General features: G+C 43.0%; 1 protein-coding gene across 1 annotated transcript in view; it reads left to right on the forward strand.

Moving 5' to 3' along the window:
- The window catches only part of ADAMTSL4 (ADAMTS like 4), a 107,586-nt gene that overhangs the window by 54,668 nt on the left and 27,722 nt on the right, over positions 1-25,196 (forward strand). Inside the window, exon 6 of the mRNA XM_075844759.1 lies at positions 21,341-21,477. Within this exon, the coding sequence (XP_075700874.1) occupies positions 21,341-21,477 (137 nt within the window). The remainder of the gene's footprint in view (positions 1-21,340; positions 21,478-25,196) is intronic.

Raw genomic sequence — 25,196 nt, forward strand, 5'->3', positions numbered from 1 at the left:
GGAGCCGCTCTTATAAGTGTAGGACCCCTTTCTACGACATCCACATGCACAAATAGAGAATATGGACAGGGGTTTTCTTCATGAGACAACCCCTATAAAAAATAAGCGGTCTGGTTTGGTAGATTGGCACCGTTCTCTCTATGGGCAGGCAGAACGCTTATCGTATATCAATGCTCAGCTGCAACAGAAAGTGGAGCAGAATGGTTTACTGCTCTACTGTCAGGTTGCTATAGGGGTCTTGTCCGTAGGAAATGGGGGCCCTAAAAAATTGCCAGATTTTACCACCCCCTGACCATGGACTTGGGTAATCCCGATGTCTCCTAAACTTGATCTTCATCCACACTTGAACCCATGGTTGATCATAAGGAATGTTGGGTACAAATATCTCAACTCTTGATGGATCTCAATGTTAAGATTATTGCGGTCAAAGCTGATATTGTCCATCGTTCTTGTTTTGCTAAGTGAAGATGGTACATTTCTGCTGTATGTATCAGAGAGTTGGCACGAGTCATAGTTTATACTAAGCCCTGTGTTTGTAGATAGACACTGTCAGCACCTCTCCTCCACTGGTGGGTGTTTACAGATACAAGATCCAAGGATTATTACAGTTTATCTTTTAAGCAATTGCCTTTTTCGAGTTCTCCGGCGTGTTAGGCTACACAATATTTATGGACTATCAAACATTTTCGGAGGTTGCCCATAAATACAGAATTTTTACCAAGTTTTAACCAAGCTCTGACCCTTGCACAGGTATTATACTGTATATTATATCCGGTATGCATCACCTTCTTATAGTCAATCTTCTTAAAGGGTTGTTCCTATCACAGAAGTGACGGCATATCGCTAGGATGCCACCACTTTCTGATCGGTGAAAGTCTGACTTATGGAATCCCTGCCGATACTAATATTAAAGGCGGCTTCCAAGCTGCATCCCCTGCAAAGTTTTTTTTCTGCACATCGGTGCTCCCGTCGCTGGCAGTGCAGGGAACTGCAGCCGAGCCCCATTCACTCAATTTGATCTTAGGATCGGTGGGGGTCCTGGCAGTCGGACCTCTGCTGATCAGAAAGTGATTGCATGTGGTAGCGATCACTTTTTGTGATGGAAATAACATTTTAATGGAGTTTTCCAGAACTAAAACACTGATAACCTACCCTTTAGGATATGGCCCAGCAATGTTTGATCTGTGCAGGTAGGCACCAGGGACTTTAGGCCCTTCATTTTTTATCTAGGCACAGAGTCTCGTCCGTATGTGCAGATGTTCCTAGTACAGCAGCTCCGCTTCATTCAGCCTTCATCTTACTGATTGACAGGAGGTTCCTGATTTTCTAAGGTTAGGTCATTAATGTTGGAAAACCCCTTTAAAAATAAACAAAATATTAAAGGATACGTCCACCTTTGCAACCAATTTTTATTGCTCCTATACATCTGCAATCACTTATCACTCGGGGAAGCTTTGTGCCGCCACTCATTTTGACCACTACAGGCAAGGGCGTACGTACCTTAGAGGCAGAACATGCGGCTGTTATGGGCTCCTTAGAGAGAGGGGGCGCAAAGCAGAGGGGTGCCATCCTTTTTTTCTATTGGGTGGATCAAACCTGTGCAGGATTACCCTCTCCAGAGGAATTTGCGTTGTTAGCTTAGGGTTCAAAAAAAGGCCCAAACAGCAGTCCTTCTGTCGTCGGTGGCAAAACCTGGTACCATAATCGGGGGCAAATTTTGGTCTTTGCTATTGGGCCCCCTTTCTATAATGTATGCCACTGACCACAGGGAAAATGTAGTATTACATGGTGCCTATTTAACTAAATCCACCATGGAGTCCACCAGAGTTGGAGCCACTCTCAATTGAGGGGATCCTGAGCGTTAGACTCCTTTTTTGTGACTCCTAATATTGAACGGGTTGTCCAGATGGGTCAACCCCTTTAAGTACATATTTAGATTTAGTTATTTTTGTCTGTACTACATTTTAAAGGGCGCTTTTGGATAACAGGGTAATATTCCAGATAAGTGTTAATAAATCTCATGGCCGTGACAGATGTGCGTAGATAACATCTATTTATGAAGACATAGTGATGAAAACTGAGCACGTAGAAAGCCCCGATAAATGGTCTGTTTGTTTGTGTCTAATTGATGGCTTTTTCCATCTTGATATCTTAAAGTAGATACAGCTTGTTAAATTTATTTTTGGTTGAACATTTTGACCGTTCCCACCTCAGATATGTCTAAACATACCGTACGCTTTGACTAATCTTACCCTCTGTCCCAGTGAATCGGCTCATGTTGTCTCATGACTTTTTGGAGTTATTGAAAAGGACATTGCAAACAGTTAAAGGGGTCTGTTTGTTTTTGTCCCCCCCCCCCAAAAAAAAAACCAGTGCCACTATTCTTCGTTGGTTGTGTCTGGTATTGCAGTTCAGCCTCCATTTAAAGTGTAATTAAATTTTTCAAGCACTTTTGACATGTCATAGTGACATATCAGAAGTCTTGATCAGTCGGGGTCCGAGCACTGAAACCGCCACCGATCGCTCCGATCCTCAGAAGCTGAGCAAGCGGTGTACGAACTCATAGACTTTATATTGAGCCCGTACACCGCACACTCTGCTTTTCGAGGAAATTCGATCATAAACTGAGCGGCACAGCGCTTACCAGAGTGTTTTAGCGATCGGTAGAGGTCTCAGCTCTTTGACCCTACTGATCAAAACTTCTGAAATGTCACTATGACACGTCCAAAAGTCTCTGAAAAGTTTAGTTACACTTTAAGTTAACGAGGTTGAACTGCAATACCAGACATTACCTATTGTAACGTCCATGGCCGCGGACCGTCGGGATTACCCCCCCCCCCCCCCGACGGCCGCAGCCATGGATCTGTGAGTGCTGGCCCACATCTCCTCCCTAGGAGACGCCAGCTCTCTATTCCGCTCCGTTGTGCTTTGTCCCGTAGGGTGCTCGTGCCCAGCCTTAAAGAGCCAACGTGCGCACATTAAATAATCATCAATTTACCCATGATCACACTGGACTATAAAAAGCGCCCTGCCCCTTTACTCATTGCCTGAGTGTTGTGTTTACCCGTGTTAGTCTTGCAAATGGTCCGTTAGTGTTATCCTGTTCCCTGTGTTCCCATACCTGCTACCTGTATCCCATGCTACCGTTGTTCCTGTGCCTTTAGAAAGTTGGAATCGTGTTGTGCCATCGGTCACGCCTGCTGTGTTACACCACGCCTGGTGTCTGCTGCCAAGGTCCCATCTGAGCCTAGTCGTTACTACTGTCTGAACTGCTACAGGTACGCTTGCGCTTGGACTATATAGACATTGACTTGGTACACAGTTTGGCCAGCTGCTGTCCCGCTACGGCGGTACGGCCCAGTGGGTCCACATACCCACAGATCATGACACCTATGAACAAGAGTGGCACTATTTTTGGGAAAAAAAGCAGACGCTTATTTCCAATCTCCTAAAATCTTGTTTAAAAGGCTGTTTCACGAACATAACTTCTTCTTAAAAAGAAGGCGATGATCAGCTGATTACCACGAGGTCAGACTTCTCTATCCCCCAGGAAAAATGTAGCCTTACATGCCGGCCATTCAAATTTATGCCTTACCCTGCAAAGCGTGGACGGGCTGGGTCCTCCAGAGTGGCTCTCCGTTCTGGCTCGTACGAGGACGGGTCCCCCGTCTGATATTTATATGCCCTAATAGGACACTTGGATGTTTTTGTGAGACAAACCAGTTAACTTACCCAAACTATATTTTACAGAAGAAACAATTTTTTATTCAGTTTGTATTGCAAATTTCCTACAAGAGCCTTGTCAGTGATCAAGGGGGCAATTACTTTATCACATGGGTGATATGAATGAGTACTAATTCAAAAACACTCATGTGATTACTTCGGTTCCGTTTGTCTAGTAGTATTTTTTTTAATTTTTTTTCAAAGAACAGAAACCATTTAGTGTGGCAATTATTCAGTAACTTTTTTTTACAACACTAAGACATAATATTGTCATTATTATTGTATTTGAATGGTATAAAGGTGCACTAATGGGAGCTAAAAATTTTCGTAGGAGAATAAATTGGAGAACTCCAAATATGTTGACTTTTTAGTAATTTTTTTGTTTTTCGAGAGTCCATCAGTCCACGTGCCTATACTCTGTTAACACGCTGCTGTCCTATTGATTCGTCAGACATTTTTCAAGTTTACGTGACGGAATGTTAAAACTCCCTTACTTTTCACAAAGGAAAAACAGTGAGGCCCTTACAGTTTTTGGTCCAGATGGAGTCATCTTCTGAAACAAACAAAGCCTTATGATGACAGCCACTATTGCCCTGATAATCCAATTTCCCAGCTGTTTTTAGCTTCTGGAGAAGGATCCTTTTACTCTAATGAAACACTTTCTGCAATCTACAAGTATTGAAGGGAAGAGGCTGCCGGGGAGGGATACAAGCCACTCCTGATTAGGGGCTTTTCCTGATTTCATGGGCCGTTATGGGGTAATCCAGCTGAAGAAATTTAATCATCGATGTGACTGACCTTGAGATGTCCAGCCTGTTAAATCTAAATTCCCTTAGGCAAAACTTTTAACTATTTTTTTTTTTGGTTATATCCAAAGTTGCAACTTGAAACTCCTGGGTCCCAATATCTGCAATATCTACAACAGGCCCCGCACCTACAATGTTCCATTTGTAATACTGGTGTTTTTTTTTTGTTTTTTTTTATGTGGCACTAGGGTCTAAGCAGGACTACAACCTCTGCTCCCTATAGCTACTCCCCCTGGTTATTTCTACCAATATGGCCTTCACAACAGCTCTTGAGTGGTTGTCACACAGCTTTTCCATACTCCTGACTATTTCCTGTATCTGCAGAGTAAAAGCCCACATAAACCTTTACATACTTGTGTAAATTATGTTAGCAGCTCTTCTTATAACCAGTGACTTTCAAGTTAGTGTTCCTTTAATCCCACCCTAATAAAAAATTTAACTCTTCAGTAAATCTATATTATAGCCCAGAACTGCATTTCCAATTCTGCTAGTTAATATTGGAAACCCTCAACAAGTCGTCATACTACACATGTAAACGTTTCCCTTCCCAGAATATAAATCACAACTACAAATTACGTGCAGACATTAAACCAGCAAAAGATGTTGGGATATTTCAGCTCTGAAGATTGCAGAATAGTGAATGCAGCTCTGAAGTATAATACAGGCTGTAACTCTGGATCAATACAAGATAAGTAATGTAATGGAGTTACAAAGTGATTCAAATTTATATAAAGATTCTATTTCTATATAAACTGTAATATGGTGGACATACATTAAAAAATTAAAGGGGTATTCCCACCTTGACATTTATGGCATATTCACAGTCCACCCCTCCATTTATTCTCTGCCTGGATGCGAATGCTAGTCGCAGTACCAGGTGGGATCGAGTCATGTGACCTCTGTTCACGAGATAGGTGTGGGTTCCAAAGCTTACAACATACATTTATGGCATATCCCATGGATAAGGTTGGAATACCCCTTTAAGTAACATGTACCTCTTGGCCATATAGCAAATCTTGACTTCTATATCTGGCAGCTTTATAGGAGGACATCATCTACTGTACTATACAATAGTCTACGACATTTATTTCTCTGCTCCTTTTACATTCTGGTAGATTGATGTCTCATTACTGTAAAGGACGTCAATCAATACGAGTCCCTGAGACTTTGGAGAGCTTTGTGAAATTACCGTTTCCTGAGCGCCCCTTAGCCGCTGCATTAGCCCCCAGCAGCCTTTGTATCTCCCAGTCTAACGGCTCCCCTTACACACTCAGCCCTTTGTTCGCTCTAAGTATTTGCTAAATTACGCACCAAACATTGTGTGTGCGAGAGGAAGACCGGGCCCCCTTAACAAACATGAACTGCAGGAGGATCAAGAGCTATATGAATGAGGCACTTATAGACTCATACCAAATATAGTCTGACCATGCGTTTTAACCATTTGCTTTCCGTTTCAGTGTAAGATATAATATTAAACACAGGATTGAACTACAATGGGCTCAAAGGGGTTATATGGTATGGTCATTGCTAAAAATCGGCTCTTAGGCACTGATAGGGCCATTTTTGTTTAAAAAAAGTTCACTGCAGAGGGGCCGACATGAATAGCATAGGGCAGCTGTGCAAGAAGAGTACGTGGGCCCTTGTTATATAGCAGCTAGTTTGTTAAAAGTGAGGTGCTCATCATAGGGCCCCTCTCTGCAAAAGCCCTTCAATGGTATGCCAATTTCTCTTCATTGCAAGCCATCACAATTATTAACGGTCCTTTACATGTAATCTAGTAAACCGTAGAAATCCCTATGATTATGGTGGGCCGCCTTGCCTACAGGGTCTCTATGCACCTGCAGATATTGTATACCCGCCCTTGCCTGTGGATGTAGACCATGTCCATGTAAGTAAATGCCATGTCTTCTCACATCCTCTCCCACCCCCGCAGCAGTGGTATCGCTGACCCCAGGCACCTGGGGTGGCAGCCACCCATTCAGGATTGTCAACACACCTACAAGAAACCCGTCCTCCCTCAATGAGAAATGGTGCCAATGAAAACAGTGGGGTGACCCATCAAGTTACAGCTGTAAAGGTCTTCACACTCAACAAAGAGAGTAGTGTTTATTAGATATCCAAAATCTAATGACCATCACAGTGGACAGAGCTGAAAAAGAGGGACAGCCCCCCCCAAAAAAAGCTGCTCTGTGCGTGTGGAATGTGTGCACTCTACTGAGAATACTTTCACCCATCATCCTACATCTCGGAACCTTTCTTTCATCGTTGGTCCTGTACCTCTTACCGTTGGCACCCAAGGATCAACTAAACTACCATGGAACACTTGGAAATACCCATGAGAACTGAAATGCCCTCTGTGTAGTAGTCCTAAGCATCTCTTAACCATGCAGGAGATCAAGATAACATTGAAACATCTGAATAAAATTCCCTTTTGAAGTGTGGGAGCCCTTTTAAAGTGTGGGAGGTCCCCAGAATATACCCCCATGAACATGAGGAGAACATAGAAACTCTATGCAGATGTTGACCTGGTCGTTTCGAGCCCGTGACCTCAGTGCTGTCCTCGTGACACTTCTGTTATAACATTTAGTCGTTTTCAAAAATAAAGTCAGACTTTAGATTCTCCAGTTCAAAAATATTGACGTTCTCCTCAGATCAAAGTAATCTTTTTACTTTTAAGCAGTTCCAGATACTATCATAGCATAATCTTTGGTGTATACAGGGGTCTCCATATGGTGGTTGGTTCGTTGAGCACGTTCAGAGACAGCCTGTGATTCCTTTCTTGAAAAATATAATTATTACAGGTTATGAGTACTAGATTCTAGAGATGGGACGTCGGTCCAGGGATCTATTCTGATTGCCACATTTCGGAGAGAAATTTTCACCTAATGAGGCAATTGACATCAACCTCATTGGACTTGATGGACCTCTGTCTTTTTTCAACCTTCTCAACGATGTACCTATGTAACTATGTATATGACCCTGGGTACGAAAAACAAATTGAAGGCCGTGTGTTTTCTTAGGGCCTTGTCAGTGACTTGCATATTGGTGTGGTCTGATCTCACCGTATCATCTTCAGAGTGGAATTAAATATTAATGGAAACTTCAATAACTTGTCCGAACTTGTTCTTATGCATTTTACATATCACATGTTACGGTATGCCTAGTGCAGGGCCTGAGGGGGCAGTGCATGAAGGATTTCTCTCTTTGCGTTTCTTTGAGTCCTTGTATCATGCACTGCCTCTCAGGCCCTTCACTAGGCATAGTACCCGTTTTGCCAGAATACTATTAGCCACCATGGTTCATCACAAATTTTCCACCTAACTGTAGTGTGAGCATGACTGGCCATAAGGAAGTGCAACCTATACATTTGCATAATGTGCATTAGTCGCTCCTGGTTAATGGAGGTGCCACAGATGGCCGAAGCTAGCGACCATAAGGCCAATGTATGCCACTGATATTTGGACAACATACTGTAGAGAGTTTATAAATTGGCACAGTGTGGTATAGATATTTGTACACTGTATGACGGAACACCATATGGGGTGCCAAGAGAAGGTTGCGCACAGAGCACCATCCCGCGTAAAGCTGGCTTCTAATGTGAGGTCTATTGATAGGCAATCATTAGGTCAGCCGGTGCATCCAGAAGTAAAACGTTCTTTTTTTTTTTTTATTCTTTTACATTGGGCGGCCCAGAATTGGAATAGTTAAATCAATGTATATCTCTGCTATCAGGAATGGGCATAGGAGGTGAGATGCAGGAATGTGTGGCGCCAATTCCAGGGACCGTTTCATCACTCTCTCATTTATACAGGCTCGTTGTCTGTCAGCGGCCATGCTAAGAGTAAACATTGTAGACACCCAGGACTGTTCCATGTGCCCTCGGCTCTATCTGAATGAAAGAATTCCAGTTATTGTTTCTTTAGACCTGGCTGCAAACATTCTCTTGTATGGAGGCATTGGCTTTTTTGGTGACATGGAAAAGATTGAGTTAATCTGTTATAGATCACGAGCTGCACAGATATACCATAATCCAGGAGCTTCGTGGGTGACTTTATTGTAGCTACAATGCTGATCCAAAAACATGGTGGGAGGTCCCGTCAAACTGTCAACATTTCGGCTGTGATGCTGATGGTTTGACCGTGCAACCATCTATTGGAGCCTCCCAATACCATGTCCAATATTGCCCATGTAGATACAGCATAAATATGATATGGAGTGATGTCCTAATGATCACGAACATCTTGTGCTCCATTTTGCTAATGCTTCTCCAGCCTTCTCTCATGCTAGTGAGATCTTGCACCATGAATGACTTCCTGATAACCGAAACATGGGTGACAACCACTCAAAATGTGATACTTTTTTGGCACTTTTCGGGAGTGGCGTCCTTCTAGCTCGGATGAAAGTCTTCTGCTGTCTTTTCATTGTCAGGAGTCCAATTTTAAGTACCACCTATCAAGGTGCCACCATAGTCCATTTTGACTCGCACATGAGTGGTGTTTCTACAGGATGTCCTCGGTCTTCAGGTTTTACGGTGGCATGTTTACCATTTCTGAGATGATATTCATCCAATCTGTTGCTGGCTGTGCTCTTCTTTCTTTTCGAGTTGTCTTTTTCCATAATTGTCCAAAGTTAAGTAAGTTCATCTGGGCATTTGGACTTGGAAGAAATCTCGGTGCAGCCTTGTTTTATAGAACTTGTCTATGGAAGCAGAAATTTCGGCATTACTCGAGTTGCCCTCTGTTGTTTCGTTTCTCTAGCTGAGTGAACCAGAGGTCGGACATAGAGAGCTTTTGTTAGCAGTACACAGCACCATAGTTTATATGTGAATCAAGTGTTCCAGCAGCACAGGAATAAACAAACCGGCTGGAAAAAAAAAGCATAGGAGATTAAGCAAACTGGGAAAGACCTCTTTGTGTTTTGGGGCTGGGTCAACTTCTGTCTGGTCTCACTGGGACAGTCTCCGGCTGTTCCCCTAGCACCAGATCTCACAGAACCTTCCTGAGGGACGTCTGCTCCGGAGCAAAAAAACGTTCATATACAGAGATAAAGATTATGCGGACACAAATATTATTTATTACATATTCATTCATTGTTTTCCCTGGCAGATCTAACCCAACTTGGAAGATATTTTTGGTGTATTCTCCATCTATAAAGTTTATCAGAGATTTTTAATTTCTGCATATTTTTAGGACTCGTTTATGTTTATCCGTTTTGCCTTTTTCTTGCTCCCAGTTTGTTCAGGAAGCTAAACTATTGCATTGCCTGTGGGGAATTCCAAAAAGTTGTCTTGCAAGCTCCTAGGACATAAAAAGACCAATTCTTCCTGATGTAACTGAGATCCCTTTTCCCTGACATACGTTTAGGAGGCAATTTCCCAATCGGACAGGTCCTTGAAGATGATTGTATTTTTTAGATCCTTTTAGCCTACGATCTTGGGAAGAAAATAAGCCCACCAATCGGGGACACATAAAGTGCCTCCTGAGCCCGATTTAGGATTAGAAAAACATGACTTTTTTTTTCTAGAAACAGTGCCACACCTGTCCATGGTTTGTGTCTGGTATTGCAGCTCAGCTCTATTGAAGCGATTAGACCTGAGTTGCAATACCACACACTCCCTGTGGACAGGTGTGGTGCTGTTTTTGGAAGAATACAACTATAGTTTTCTAACATTGGCTGTGGTCTTACAGAGGTTTATCCTTTTGTAGAAACGGTGCCGCTCTTGTCCAAGGGCTATGTCTGGTATTGCAGCTCAGCCACATTCACCTAAATTGAGCTCCACTCCAATACAAGACACAGCCCATGGACAAAAGTGGCGCAGTTTTGGGGGAAAAGTAATAGAATTTGATAGATATTAGTATAAGCCATCCTTTACTTCTACAAGGGAACTCAATACATTTTGCACCAGAACCTCCGTTTCCTGCAGACTAAAACTAAGTCTTGCACCATCATTGCCTGTAGCTCTTTACATGGACTTTTTATCCTATATCTTAAAATATTAAATGCATTACAAGCAAAGGGTGTTCCTTTGAGGAACTGAGGGTCTGTCCAGGGGGCTTATAGGTTTTCAAACCATATGGTCATAGGAAATATCTTACAAGTCCCCCCTGGTAGCATAATCTGATGCCTTTCTGTATCCAAGCAATGTCAGCTGAATACTATGTGACCATAAAGTAGTACCAGATGGACATCAAAGTCCGTGGTATCTGTGGGGACTGGATAAGGAGAACCACACGTGTCTGATCAGAACGATTTATCCTCTACCTTACACTCTGGGATGTTGATGCTGTTTAATTGCAAATAATATAAAAAATATTAAAATGATATGCTGATAATCTGTGTTATTCCTCACGCAGAGTTTGAGGAGGCGGAGCATGACAAGGATCCTCTCACTGGTGTTCTTGAATCCATGTGTCATGCTCCGCCCCCTCAGGCCCCACACTAGACATAACATACTATATGGGGGAATTTATTAAGGCTGGCATTTTATATGCCAGTCTTAATAGACTGAAAAGTTTGCGTAAACTTTGACACATTTATTAAAAGACAAAAGCCTCTTAATAAATGTTGCATCTTTCAGCCGGGCTGTGCATCACAATTGTGGCACAATGACCGTGGCCACGTGCCAAACATCCCCCCCCCTGGCCATAAAACCCCACATATTTACCTCAGCGCTCCTCTTCTCTCCTTCATCCGTCTAGTGGTGCTCGTACAAGAACCTGACGCCGAGCAGCGTCAGCACCTTATAGGCGATGCAGCACTTTAACCTCATCAGCCCTGCGCCGCATACAATGTCCTGATGCTGCCCAATGTTCGGTCCGTGTATGAGCGTTGCTGGAGAGATTAGGAAGTCGGAGGGGAGAAGAGAAGCGGTGAGGTGAGTATAATTTTTTTATTTTATTCATTGAACACTCTAATGGAAGGGGCGGGCGGTAGTCTGGTTGGGGGGTGGCAAGGTAGGGACCAAGCATGGACCTCAATCTTGCTACGCCCCATAGAGTGAAATCTCCGCCACCTAGGAGCTAGCGTAGATTTCCACTATAATTTACGCCAGCTTTCTGGCGTAAACTATTTGTTGGGCCGCTGTGGCCACCAAATTTATTAGAATTTACGCCCCCTTTCCCTGAGGCCATGCTCCTTTCCACAAAAGGGTGGCGCAAAAAGTCCAAAACTCACAATGTGCACCTTTCTTTAAAAGGCTGGTAAAATACCCCCTATGACTTTTTCTTCATGCTACTTCTCCTTGGCCAGGATATTAAGATATAGGACTGGGGCAGTAAACTGAATCTTTGCCCTGAGTGAAGGAAATCCTGGGTAGAGCTGGTATAGAGGGTCCACTACTTGAACTCATAAGATGGCAGTGTTTCAATGCATTTCTCTTAAGAAGTGGCATTACAATCTATATTCCGGCACCTTGCAACCGTGCCATCGGAACACTAGCTCCTTGGCACTACTGCTACTTGTATCAACCATCTACTATGTAGGGAGAATATCCAGACTGGAAAGAACTGTGCCCAGAATTTTTCTCTACTCTCCATCTTTATTACACAAGGTGGGCCAAAATGCAAAATGCTGTGCCAGGGGCCATCCGACTGCCCAGGGAGAGGCGCCATTTCGGCAGACAAGTCTTCAGTCCCCGACATAAGAAGTTTAAAATCATTGCTTCTTTCCACCTGCCCAAGAAACACATTTCCACCATTCACTGTTGAGTAAATGAAGGGAAGACTGCCAGCGTGGGATTAACCTCTCCAGTCCCATGAATGTCTTTTGCAGGCTGACTAAAAGCCTCTGCTGGGATAAAGCTTTAGGGAGCTGCACACATGTGGTGAGCGCTTAGTTCTGCCAGATGTTCCCCCCTCTCTTGCTGAAATGTGCTCTCCCGCCCTCTATTCATTCCCAGGCCATCCAGCATAACTGGGTAATGATCTGGGTGTGCTTGATATATTCTAGAGCCGAGGTTCCTGTTTACGCCATATGGCAATATATAACATCAAGTTTTTACAGATGCATTATGAACGTAGAAAAAAAAATGGAAGGGAGTCGAGAAAATTACATAAATGAGGGTTTGATGTGCTGATACGCATTCGATTAACGTTGGCCAAACCCAATGATTTTGGCAGGATCGGCCGGCCTCTCCACCGATGGCAGTTGTCAGAGCAAAGAAAGGTCCGCCCCATTATTCCTCTTCTCATTAAGTACCCTGAGCGTGTGTGTGTATGGGGTCGGGGAGAATAGCTGTTGGATGTCAGGTATCTAAAGGTGTAAGGGCCACCTTTTAGTATACAGGGTGGGCCATTTATATGGATACACCTAAATAAAATGGGAATGGTTGGTGATATTAACTTCCTGTTTGTGGCACATTAGTATATGGGAGGGGGGAAACTTTTCAAGCTGGGTGTTGACCATGGCGGCCATTTTGAAGTTGGCCATTTTGTATCCAACTTTAGTTTTTTCAATGGGAAGAGGGTCATGTGACACATCAAACTTATCGAGAATTCCACAAGAAAAACAATGGTGTGCTTGGTTTTAACGTTACTTTATTCTTTCATGAGTTATTTACAAGTTTCTGAGCACTTATAAAATGTGTTCAAAGTGCTGCCCATTGTGTTGGATTGTCCATGCAACCCTCTTCTCCCACTCTTCACACAATGATAGCAACACCGCAGAAGAAATGCTAGCACAGGCTTCCAGTATCCGTAGTTTCAGTTGCTGCACATCTCGTATCCTCACAGCATAGACAATTGCCTTCAGATGACCCCAAAGATAAAAGTCTAAGGGGGTCAGATCGGGAGACCTAGGGGGCCATTCAACTGGCCCACGACGACCAATCCACTTTCCAGGAAACTGTTCATCTAGGAATGCTCGGGCAGCACTTTGAACACATTTTATAAGTGGTCAGAAACTTGTAAATAACTCATGAAAGAATAAAGTAACGTTAAAACCAAGCACACCATTGTTTTTCTTGTGAAATTCTGGATAAGTTTGATGTGTCACATGACCCTCTTCCCATTGAAAAAACTAAAGTTGGATACAAAATGTCCAACTTCAAAATGGCCACCATGGTCAACACCCAGCTTGAAAAGTTTCCCCCCTCCCATATACTAATGTGCCACAAACAGGAAGTTAATATCACCAACCATTCCCATTTTATTTAGGTGTATCCATATAAATGGCCCACCCTGTATTATGATCGGTGGAAGTCTTTTGGGAATTTCTATGCAACACCGCTTTATTTAGCGGGTAGCTTGGAGTGTAAAAGAGAAAATCAATGAAGGATCGGTAAGGGTCCTGGCAGTTAGACCCCTATTGATCAGTTTGAGTTGGCATATCCCAGCGCAGGGGCCCTCAACCTTCAGCACTCCTGCTGTTGTGATACTACAACTCCCAACGTGCCCTGAGAGCAAAAGGCTTTATTTTTCACATTTCTTATGTTATTTTATTCGTTGTTGGGGTTTTTTTTTATCAATTTTTGCGTTTGCTAAATTTTAAGAAAAAATCCTAAAACAATTGCGTAAAAAAAAAAGCGTCAAATGTTTTGTTTCCAAAAATCGACCTAAAAATTTTGAGGCAGATTTTTTTGTGTATGGCAAAAAACACAGTGTGCACATACCCTTAGGATGCTGTAGAAGGAAGTAACTCATGTATTTGTAGGTGGAGTCATGGCCTATTGGGGGTGTGGCTTGTTTGTTCCACATTAGAGATGTAACCGAAAATTTTTAATAGGGCCCCCCACCTATCATGTGACAGAGGGACCATTGTGGCCTCCCAGTCACCAGGGCCCGGGTGCCACTTCTTCCTTGACACCCCTTATTGTTACGTCCATTTCCAGATTTCCCACTGTAGCTAGAATCTATAGATGAACGAAATGAAAATGCGGCACTCACCCGTTTGCAAATCTTCTTAACTTTATTGTGTCACCTTGGCGAGGGTAAAAGCATTACAGGGAGGACAGCTAGTTGTAGGTTACAGCCTGTTTCGCGCTGGAGATCGCGCTTCTTCTGACCTCAGCTAGAATCTATGACTACCTCCTGTTATAATTCTATGACGTTGCTTTTTAGATGGGTACGAGTCATTTTTGGGTTCACCTATTCTTTTGGGGGACATTCCTCTATATTGAGCACTGTCCCTTCTGCAAGGGCGGCCACTAGATAAAGTTCACAGTAATAAAAGAATTGCTCTTTTTCATAATCTTCTAGTTACCTCCCTATTCTGCAGGGTCTTTTTTTTTTTTGTTTTTTTTGTTCAGCATTATCAGCCAGAGAAAAAAAAAATCCAAAAACACCATAGGGATGAGTCCAGCATGATCTCAATACTGTTCTACCAGTACAAGCCAGATGAACACCCAGTACAATTAACCCCGTGGCTGCCAAAAAAACAGCCTCATGAACAAAACTGTACAGGCAAACTTGGCCAACTTTGTGTTAACCATGATGAGACCTTTGACATTTTTGTTACTAAATAGGATATCATTAATAACACTCTTAATTTCCTAGACCATTGTTTAAATAAAACTAGGGTTGGACTGGCCCAACAGAATACCAGAGCCTCCTTAAATGGGCCCAGGCTTTGACCAGATAATGGGCCCAAAAAGCCAGCAAAAGAAAACTTCTTTGGTGCCAATCACTTGCCACTAGGGTCTATCTCTTATGGGATGATTCACAAATAACCTATTAGACCTCATTAATGATATGTCCTTTAAATACAAGATTACAACCAAGACTACAATGCAATTAAAATGGACGTCCACATGTTCTGTATAGATGGAGGGTGGGATTGGGACCTCAGTATCAAGTGGTCTGGTGGCCACGAGGAATCCCAGTCCGACACTGAACGGATCCATGACGCAATCCTTTGAATGCATTAGTACAATGCCTTGTTAAAATTGAAGATGTGGGAGCTATGGTGCCACTATAAGGCCCCCTGAACTGGCTTTGATACTCCAACTCCTCAGTGCTCTGTTTCTTCGATATCGGGCTGTAAGGTAGATGTCGTGTGTCTATTGAACTATTAAATTTTTTTTTGTCTGTTTTAGTTGCTTGTGTTTCATTTTTAACAACCCTTTACGGGAATAGAAGAGAACACATACTCTTTTACCCCCATTAGTTTAAGCAGAGAGCCCTCAACCTTCACCCTTGGCCTTTTGCAACTTCACCTGTTGTAAACAAGGGATTAATGGACTTCCATTGATTACCAATAGTGCTTTGCTCTAATACTGCCAACTTTTTGGAGTTGGATCCTCACAATATGAGATTACTTCTCCAAGCCAGAATTTTTGGACTGTGACAGTATTTAGATGACCCTCATATAACTATAAGGCTGACCATACAAGCTCTCTTATTTTTTCATGTGGGCCTTATATTATCTCAGAAGGTAGACCGTAACAGATTTCTTTAACCACCCACCTTTTCATAAATAACCTGGGATTATCATTTTCACAGCTGTATATATCATAAAGGGCTACCATAGAGACTGTAAAATACATATCCACTCAATTTATATTATTTATGGTATTTTTACAATGTAAAGAACTTTTGCTGAAGCGAGGCCAAGAAACCGAGTAATGAGAAATGTCTGTAGACTGCGAGCCAAGTGTTCTTAATCATTGCTCTGGGGTCTGTAGGGATTGCACAGTAGTGACATTCCTATGACGTAAATGCTTCTCAGTGACAGGGTGTTCATGATTACGGTCCGCGTGTCTGTCACATGTAAAGATTTTTTTAATTTTTACTAATTCATGGAAGGCTGGAGAGAGGGGTGATTAACATCAAATTAAGTAAAACGCTGCAAGGAGAGCGTTTCCCTTTAATGTAGACCATCAGTAGGTGCTGGGTATTGAGCCCTGTATAGAAGACAAAAACATGAGCCCTATGGATAGATGTTCTCCTGGTAGAGAGTGATGGGCATTGGGCATATCACCAGGCAGCTGTTTCTACTGCCCAAGATCAAGTTTATTAAGTGCTGAAGGTCCTGTTTTCGGCCAAGCTACTTGGTCAAGCACATACAGCTTGATCCATAGCAGCTCCAGGTATATCTAAACCCTTCCTCACTGACGTGACTATTGAACTTTTCCCAGCATTCCTGTTTTTCAATTAGTTGGAAAAAAACACCTGGCGTCCTTATAGGTCAGTGGTCTCCAGCCTGTGGCTCTCCAGCCGTGGTGAAACTACAACTCCCAGACTACAGTTGTGGTTTGGAACAGCTGGAGAGCCGCAGGTTGGAGACCACTGTTATACACTGTAATTTTTACTGAAGGCCCTGATTGGACTTATAAACATTCGTTCACTAATACCAGATCATGGCTCATGTTCTACAGATACAAATTTGCTAAAGCATACACCGTGACATGGATAGGGAAGGGGAGAGTTCTCTTGCTTTGACTGACTGCCCGGGGGGGGGGGGGCCTAAGAGAGAGAGAAAGCAGGTTACATTGGGTGACCGAGTGACAAATAAATCGGCCTCATGACAGCTAATATGGCTGACAATGGAAACGGTCATGATTCAGGAAGATACTTTCGGTTCCAAAAACTAAAGTCGGTTGTCTACAGCAAAAATGAAATAGCTAAGTTTAGAAAAGCCAGCACATCGTGAAGATTTCATTTTTTTTGTTGGCAGTACACTTTGAGGGAAAACGAAAGTCGGCAAAATATAAAAATATGTCTTCAGGAATAAAAGTTAATATTGCTCTTGTAATTACACTGACATTTGTACTATATAGAAATTAAACCTGAATAGCTAACTCAAAATGTCTCAATAGCTTCCTGTAGAAACACTGAGTGACTCCACCAAATTGTATTTAATCATCACATGGTAGTGTTCGTGTGGTCCAAATATGTAAAAATCAAGCAGTTAAAAGCCAACTCCAGCTAAAACTAAGAATATTGGGCTACAGGCGGAACGACCCCATAATTAGAGATTCATGGTGCAAGAGGACCCCATGTCATGTGATGCATTTGTTGGACTTGGGCCCACCAGAGGAAAAAATTCTCAGTGCCTACCCTTCATCTTTACAGAACATGGAAATGGGGCACCTTTGGGGCCCATTAAAGTGTCAGAGCTGGGGTCTACTGGAGGATCTTCTAGTTCTCTGGTGGACCAGTCCGGTCCCCATGTGTTGGTATCATGCAATATAAAAGATTGTACTTTGTTCAATAAATCGTTCTGCCCGCACTGGGTCACACTCAATGAGTGTCTCAATTCATACATGTTATCATGCATCCAGCATTGCCATTTAGAGATCTGTTTAGGTCTGAGTTATTCTTATAGAATTTTACATATACCCTTAAAAATCAAACCGAAACAAAGATCATATTACTATTCAGTTATGGCAGTAATAGGGGTGGAGTTGTGACAACCTTTTTCATTCATGTAGAAGATATCAGCTGCTTTTGAAACCATATAATAATTGAGCATGTTGGATTTCATAAATTGGTTATTAAATGTAAGGGTGGCAAAGCTATAACTAAGGATAAACTAAGTAGTATGGGACTCATGGATTGTCAGAAGTTCATGACACTGAGCCTCTAGAAAAGGGGTAAATAAAATGTACTGCCATAAGGTCTTGTAATATCAAATGAATCCACCCGTGAGTAGGAGCTTATGCAGTATCTAAGTGGTACTCTTTGTATTTGTGGGCCATGGGCAGGAACCAGGGCCTTGGGCTATAATGTAGCATCCCCAATGGAAGCCACTTTGTGATTCCTATATAGGTTTTCAAATTATTTTTTTTGCCCACATAGGAGTAACTGGGTGAGAGGAACTTCTGGTAGAGTAGAAGACCTGACCGGGTAACTTTTTTTTCTATCAACCAAATTGATACTTTGGCTTGATCCAGTTTGGTCGATGTCCGTACCAAAACTTAAAAGGGATGACTTGAACTCGAATTAGCTAAAGCAGAAGTGTCACATTATTGTAAAGTTCTTATCCTTAACACCTCTGTGTATTATAAAATGGACACACAAGCACGGTTTTGTTGTTTCCATCCGTGATCAGCTGTTCCTTATCCTCATACTGAAGTCCGTCTGTTGTTAGGCAAGATCAAAATACTGTAAAACACAGGATGACCTTGTTGGGATTGATATGTGGCTCAGGACACAAATCATCACGGCCAGATGTCTCCCAGCTGTTGGGTTTTCTGCTCGCCAGGCAGCAAATCGAGAGATTTCTGCTTTCAATCTGGACTCCAAAGAGAGAATTTGAGGATCATATCTATACAAGAAGCCAGGGAGGTCTCACATAGCAGAGAGCAGTCCTCATCTCCAGGGCTCTAATCCTCAAATATTTATTATCATCATTATTCCTTGAAGAAGACGGGAGAGAACAGGCCGAATTAAATTAAGAGTATATCTATATATTTGTGACCTCAACCAGTGGCTTCTTTTATAGAATCACACCTCAAAATATTGTAAAGACATCAGTGATCTCAGTCCTTGACTAACAGATGTGCTGCTTGTGTTTCCAGGAATCTTTTCAAGGAGATCATTTGTCTTTCACCTTAAAAAGCCGAATAACGACCAATGTGGCACCATCACAGCTCCATAGGGGGTTGTCTTTCCTAGACTTTTTGGAGGCTTCATTTCACTGCCTCTCTGAAAAATGTTAGGTTCTACAGTGTCCAATAGTCTGGTACCATTAATAATCAGCTGGACCACTGGGTTGATTCATCATGGTTTGGAGGTCATCCCATCCATTGATGCAGCATTGCGATTTTGTGAGTTCGGAGTGGAGCATCATTGTGTAGGTCCATGAATTGGAACCTCACTGATTCTACAAACTAAGGCACTATGGTGCAGGGTAAAATCCTCCAATACATAACTTTTTGGAAAGTGTATTAATTCCAAATAACGTCAACGAGTTGCTTCTTTTTATAGAATCACACCTCCAGAATATTTTAAAGTCCTAACTATTGACAACCAATTGGGCACCATCACAGTTCTGACAGGGGTTGTCCACCAATATTTTTAGACATTGAAGCCTCCACTTCACTGCCTCCTCAAAAATGCCAAGCTCTGAAGTGTCAATAGTCTGGTACCATTGAAAGCAGCTGCACCACTGGGTTGACCCTACCATGGTTTGGTGTCATCCCATCCATTGATGCAGCATTGCAACTTCTGAGACCTATCAGAAAAAACAATATTGGTGCTGTTCTATGAACTGGAAGCTTACTGATTCTATAAATGAAGGGACCATGGTACAGGGAAAAGTCCTTCAATACATAACTTTTTGGAAATTGGATGGATTCCAAATCAGCCCTGTAGGGGTTTGCACACTTCACTCTGGGAACCAGTGATGGACCAATTCTCCCAGACCACCATCAATGTTATGACATGTCCCAACATTAGTGAGAGTGATATTCTCCTTTAATGCTAAGACCACTTCTTCATTGTCCTCATGATTCCGCGGAGTTTCTCTGTGTGATTTTGTAAACCCCACCTAAAGGTCAAGAATTATAGTCCCAGCCCAGCAGATGTTCACAGGATTTCAAGGGTTTTGTTTTTATAATGTACGTGAGGAAATCCTAGTGTTAAATATTATTTGAAGTAAAACATATGGTGTAAGACGTGTTTACTGAAGAGGCCATCACCGGTCACTTATTAAATAACGTACTGAGAATTATGAATAAGGCCAAGAATTATGTCATCACTTGTATGTAAAAAGGCCAGAGTGAACCACAACGGCTGAGAAGGTGCTATTACTTGACCCTCTTCCTTCTATGGGCCCAATGACACTTAGTGGGGGGGGGGGGGGGTTTCACTCATGGGCCAGCGGTATTCTCCTATGAGTAAATGAACCATCAGAGGCTGGAATATATACAAGTAGAATTTACTAATTATCTTTAAGGCCGTGGAATTTAGGTTTTATCCGGCAGCTGTATTGGCAGGTAACCTTTTCCAAGTGTCCTCAGCATCTGTCAGGTGCATTTTCGGGTAAACACATTGAATGTACGGTATAAAACAATATATGTATTTCTGTTGTGGTAAACTAATTCCTACAGTTATTTCAACTGTTCAATATGTCACCTTGGAAACCACGATTTTAGAAGAGCATTTTCCCTCGAAAATTTAATTTGGCTAGAAATTTAAAGGGGTTGTCTCATGGAGCATGGGCATATGGACATCCTAGAGTGTGGGTCCTCTACTCAGTATTCCCCTTTATAGCCAGAACGGAGAGCCGTTCCGTAAGGAACATTTTTTCTACAGTAGTCTCTACAGTGAAAATGTCTGACTGGCTGCAACTTCCCTTCTCCCCCTGTCAAAATCTGCTGTTTGCCGAGGGTGCCAGAAGCCGGACCCGTGGCTGATGGCCGCAGCAGCTCTAATTGAAAATAACAACCCCTTCAACTCCCTAAATGGCCCCCTCGGATGAAGTCTTTTAAAGAAACACTCCGGCCAAAATGGATACACTGTTATTATCCTGCACATCACACCTTGTAGCCGAAGGCCGGCACTGGTTTCTTTAAAAGGCTTAAAAGGAGAGGGCTACTTCGGGAGTGATTAATAACTAATCTTAATAATCATGGTTTTCTACAGTGGTAACAGATTAAGGGTGATAATCACTAATGTCAACCTAGCTGTCACCTATCTTTCTTCACACCCTGAATAACCCAGAATAACTGATTTATATGCCATGGTTGGCGGAAGGTTGGGTGACAACTGTGGACACTGAAGTGACTGCCAAAAGTGGTTGTCACCCAGCAACTGCTACCCATGTAGGAGAACAAGATGGCTCACGAATGGCTGAAAGAAATAGTAAAGCACTTCACTTAAGAGGAAACTCTTTTTCTATTATAATTCATATACTTCTCTTTTTGTTTGTAGTGAGTGGAAATCAAAGGTGCGCACTGAACTGTCGACCTATTGGCTACCGTTTCTATGTACGTCATACTGAGAAGGTCCAAGATGGAACTCCGTGTGAAGCTGGTTCTCTGGATGTTTGTGTTGATGGTCAATGTCTGGTAAGTATGAGGTCAGTTCTTTACGCACACCCATGTTAACAAGAACCAAGAGTTATATAAGTGGCCCCTGGTTTTCTTAACTACATGTCAAATTCGTCCAAATCACTAAAACCACCAGGAATCAAAGGTGGTTGACAACATTTTACAGTATGCACTCTAGATGTTTGATTGGTGACTTCTTCTGTTCAATAACATTGGTGCCTTCTCACCAACCTGTGACTTGACGTGATGTAGAATCTAGATATCATGTTGAGGTTTCTGTAGAGGGTTCATATTACAATGTGTATAAGGACATATTGAACAGGATGTTTGTGAGACAGGGTTAAACCACAATGGGCTATGAAGAAACATGGATTGTGTCGTGGAGACCTCAAGTCTTCACATGTAGGTAATAGTACACAAATTAGTAATACTGAGCTGAACCAAGAGAGATGAACCTCAATGAACATAGTCTTTCTTGTCTCCTATAGTAAATAAGGATTTAGGACCTAGTAAACTAGAATCTAAAGGCATGGCTATGTTGTTACCCAATATTTTTAATTATGTAGTATTTTTGTGTATATGGTCTGATATGGGGCCCAAATTTTTGTTAGTAAATCCAACCTTAGTGTCAGCTTTCTATGGAGGGTTCAATATCCACGAGATGACCCAAAGGGCTATACGAGGCCCTATGGTCAATCAAATCAATTACAACAAAATTCATCGTAGTTGGTTAGAAAGATGAATTAATTAATTGTCTGGACTGTTGGACATTTTGTATGCTTATATTTACCCTGATCATCTCCGTTTTTTTCCTTCAATTTTCCAAACTCTTTGTAAAGATGTTTCAAGAGATTGTGTCTTATACCATCAAACTGCTTCATTTCTTCAAAGCATTGGGACTCTAAATCTGACAGGTTGGGGATTTTCACCCACTGGTCTTGGGCTTGCACGCTGATGACAAAGACTGGTGGTGAAAATGATCATGTACACTTTCTTGATGGGTTGGGATTGCCTGACTTCAGAAGACTTCACTCGACAATAGCTGTCCGGGGTGTAGGCTCAATGATGAGTCTTCCATGAGGCAGCCAGCTAAATTCTATAAATCTTTGGCTAGCTAAACAGGAGCTAAAGCTGACCAAACACTAGAGATTTTAGAAGTCTGAAAAGGCCAACTTTTGGCGCCTTTTTGTGACCCGAAGGTCTGTGACATATGCCTACCGAAGGCCGATATCTGTGGAAAAGAGATGTTCTTGTTCTTGCCAAACAACAGATCTGCATCCCATCTAGAAGGCCAGACCAGGCCACAGATCGAGATTGATCAGTAAACGACAATCTTCACAGACTAACCATGAAAGACAAGTCATTAGAAAAACAGCCTTTTGAAATCCCTAATGTATAGCCAATTTAAGCTAAAATTGATGCCCTCAGGGCTCCTGGATTAAGGTGTATTGGTGGTCACTCTGTTATGCTGGCCTCGTGCCCATTTGTCTGCCTGTAGACTCAAAACAAATCATCTACTCGGATACGATGGATCTTATTCGCTCTCCCCAATTTAGACTACCCAATAAGTTATACCATAGCGGAACAGTATAGAAGTGTAGAACCATTATTGATATTATGTGGACCACTTGGCTTTGAGAAGATGTGGCTCTTGTCCAGATGTACATTTCATTAACCTGGACAACGGGCCACGAACCTAAAATCAAGCTAAATAATCCATCCATTTCCCCCACAGTCGTTTCTAGTAGACAATGCCACATCTCATGTATATGACCCGCAGTCCAACAACACAATGACTGTGTATTTGTCTTGCTGTATCGCTACTTTCCTTCTTACATCCAAATCACATGTTTGGCCAAATTCTCCAGCAGATTTTCATTCCTGTAGAAATGCTAAAGGCTGTAACCTAAATCACAGCGATTTAGCCTGAAATTTGTCGTAATCCTATTCAGAACACAGCTAGTCTATCGGATTAACACAGTCTGATCTAGTGATATCATGAAATATTTCAGTATTGGTGACACTCACTTAAATTTGGTAAAATAATACACATCTGATGTAGTGACTTTGGATTGCTTGAGAACCATGTACTGTTCAGTGCAGTCAGGGCCGGCTCCAGGTTTACGTGGGCCCTTGGGCAACACAGACTTAGTAGGCCACATTGCGGGGGAACTCACAGCAGCGGTAAAATGGCAGAAACCGTCACTTTGTGCCCCCATATAGACGTTAGGCCTTGTTTATGCCCCCATATAGAAGTTAGGCCCCCAGTTTGTACCCCCATAAATATAGTGCCCTCTGTAGATGGTGCCACAAAGCCCCCCTTCCAGGTAGTAAACACAGGCCCCTCCTCCCAGGTAGTCCCACACCGGCCCCTCCTTCTAGGTAGTGCCACACAGCTCCCCTTCCCAGGTAGTGCCACACAGCCCCCTCGTCCCAGGTAGTGCCACACAGCCCCCTCGTCCCAGGTAGTGGCACACAGCCCCCTCGTCCCAGGTAGTGCCACACAACCCCCTCCTCCCAGGTAGTGCCACACAGCCCCCTCCTCCCAGGTAGTGCCACACAGTCCCCTCCTCCCAGGTAGTGCCACACAGTCCCCTCCTCCCAGGTAGTGCCACACAGCCCCCACCTCCCAGGTAGTGCCACATAGTTCTCCCAGGTAGTGCCACACAGACCCCCCCCCCTCCCTGTAGGTAGCGCCTTTTTTGGGTTCCCTCTAGGAGTGGAATTCCCAGCCAGAGCATCGCCAAAGCTCTGGCTGGGGATTTCCGCTTCAGGAGAAGCCCCTGACGTCACTCTCCATATATGGATAGTGATGTCCAGAGCAGAGCGGAAGTCCCAGGCAGAGCACTAGTAAAGGCTCTGCTTCGATACTCCGGCTTCGGGGAAGCCCCTGACATCACTGTCCATATACAGCTAGTGATGTCAGGGCAACCTCAGAGCCAAAGTCCCGGGCAGACCGCTACTAGCCCTCTGCCTGGGTCACTGCTCTACTCCTGACATCACTGTCCATATATGGACAGTGATGTCAGGGGCTTCCCCAGAGACTGAGTCCTGGAGCAGAGGCGCTAGCGCTCTGCCTGGGACTCGTTCTCTCGTATGGACAACATTGTCCATATATGGACAGTGATGCCGTGACTACTTCGGCAGCACCCGGCGACCGAGTGGCCCCCCCCCCAAGGGTAGTGGGCCAGGGTTTGCCGGGTGCTGAGGCCGGACAGTACCCAACGCAGTGTCAGTGCAAATAGAACTGAGCTGCAGTACCATACATAGCCACATGGGTGAGAGAGGTGCTGTGTCTGCCACTGCAGTGATTATTTCTGCTGATAGTGGGGGTTCTGGGGGTTAGACTACCAGTAATCACACATTAATGGTCCATCAATATTGTCATAAAAAATACCATAAAACTAGAAGAGGATTCCTGATGGGTTCCCTTTCAATCTTAAAATTATCAGGATATTCCAGAATGTGCATCCTCTTATGAAGAGTTAAAATGACAGCCATAATAAATGGGATGTAATGGAAAGTATTTTTATTAATATTTCTGAAGTGTGCAAGCTGAAACCTGCTGAATAAAAGGCAATGGCTGGAGTATTTTTAGATGAGATACGTGGATGTGTCATGATTACTCTACCTGCTGTAAATCGGGGCGGGGGGGGGGGGGGGTGACTAAATCCAGCATTCCTCTCTGAATAAGTTGGATATAGAATTATCCAGCCTAAAGCTTTATACGGAGCAAA

Source organism: Rhinoderma darwinii, chromosome 12 (assembly GCF_050947455.1).
Source record: "Rhinoderma darwinii isolate aRhiDar2 chromosome 12, aRhiDar2.hap1, whole genome shotgun sequence".
NCBI classification, from domain to species: Eukaryota; Metazoa; Chordata; class Amphibia; order Anura; family Rhinodermatidae; genus Rhinoderma; species Rhinoderma darwinii.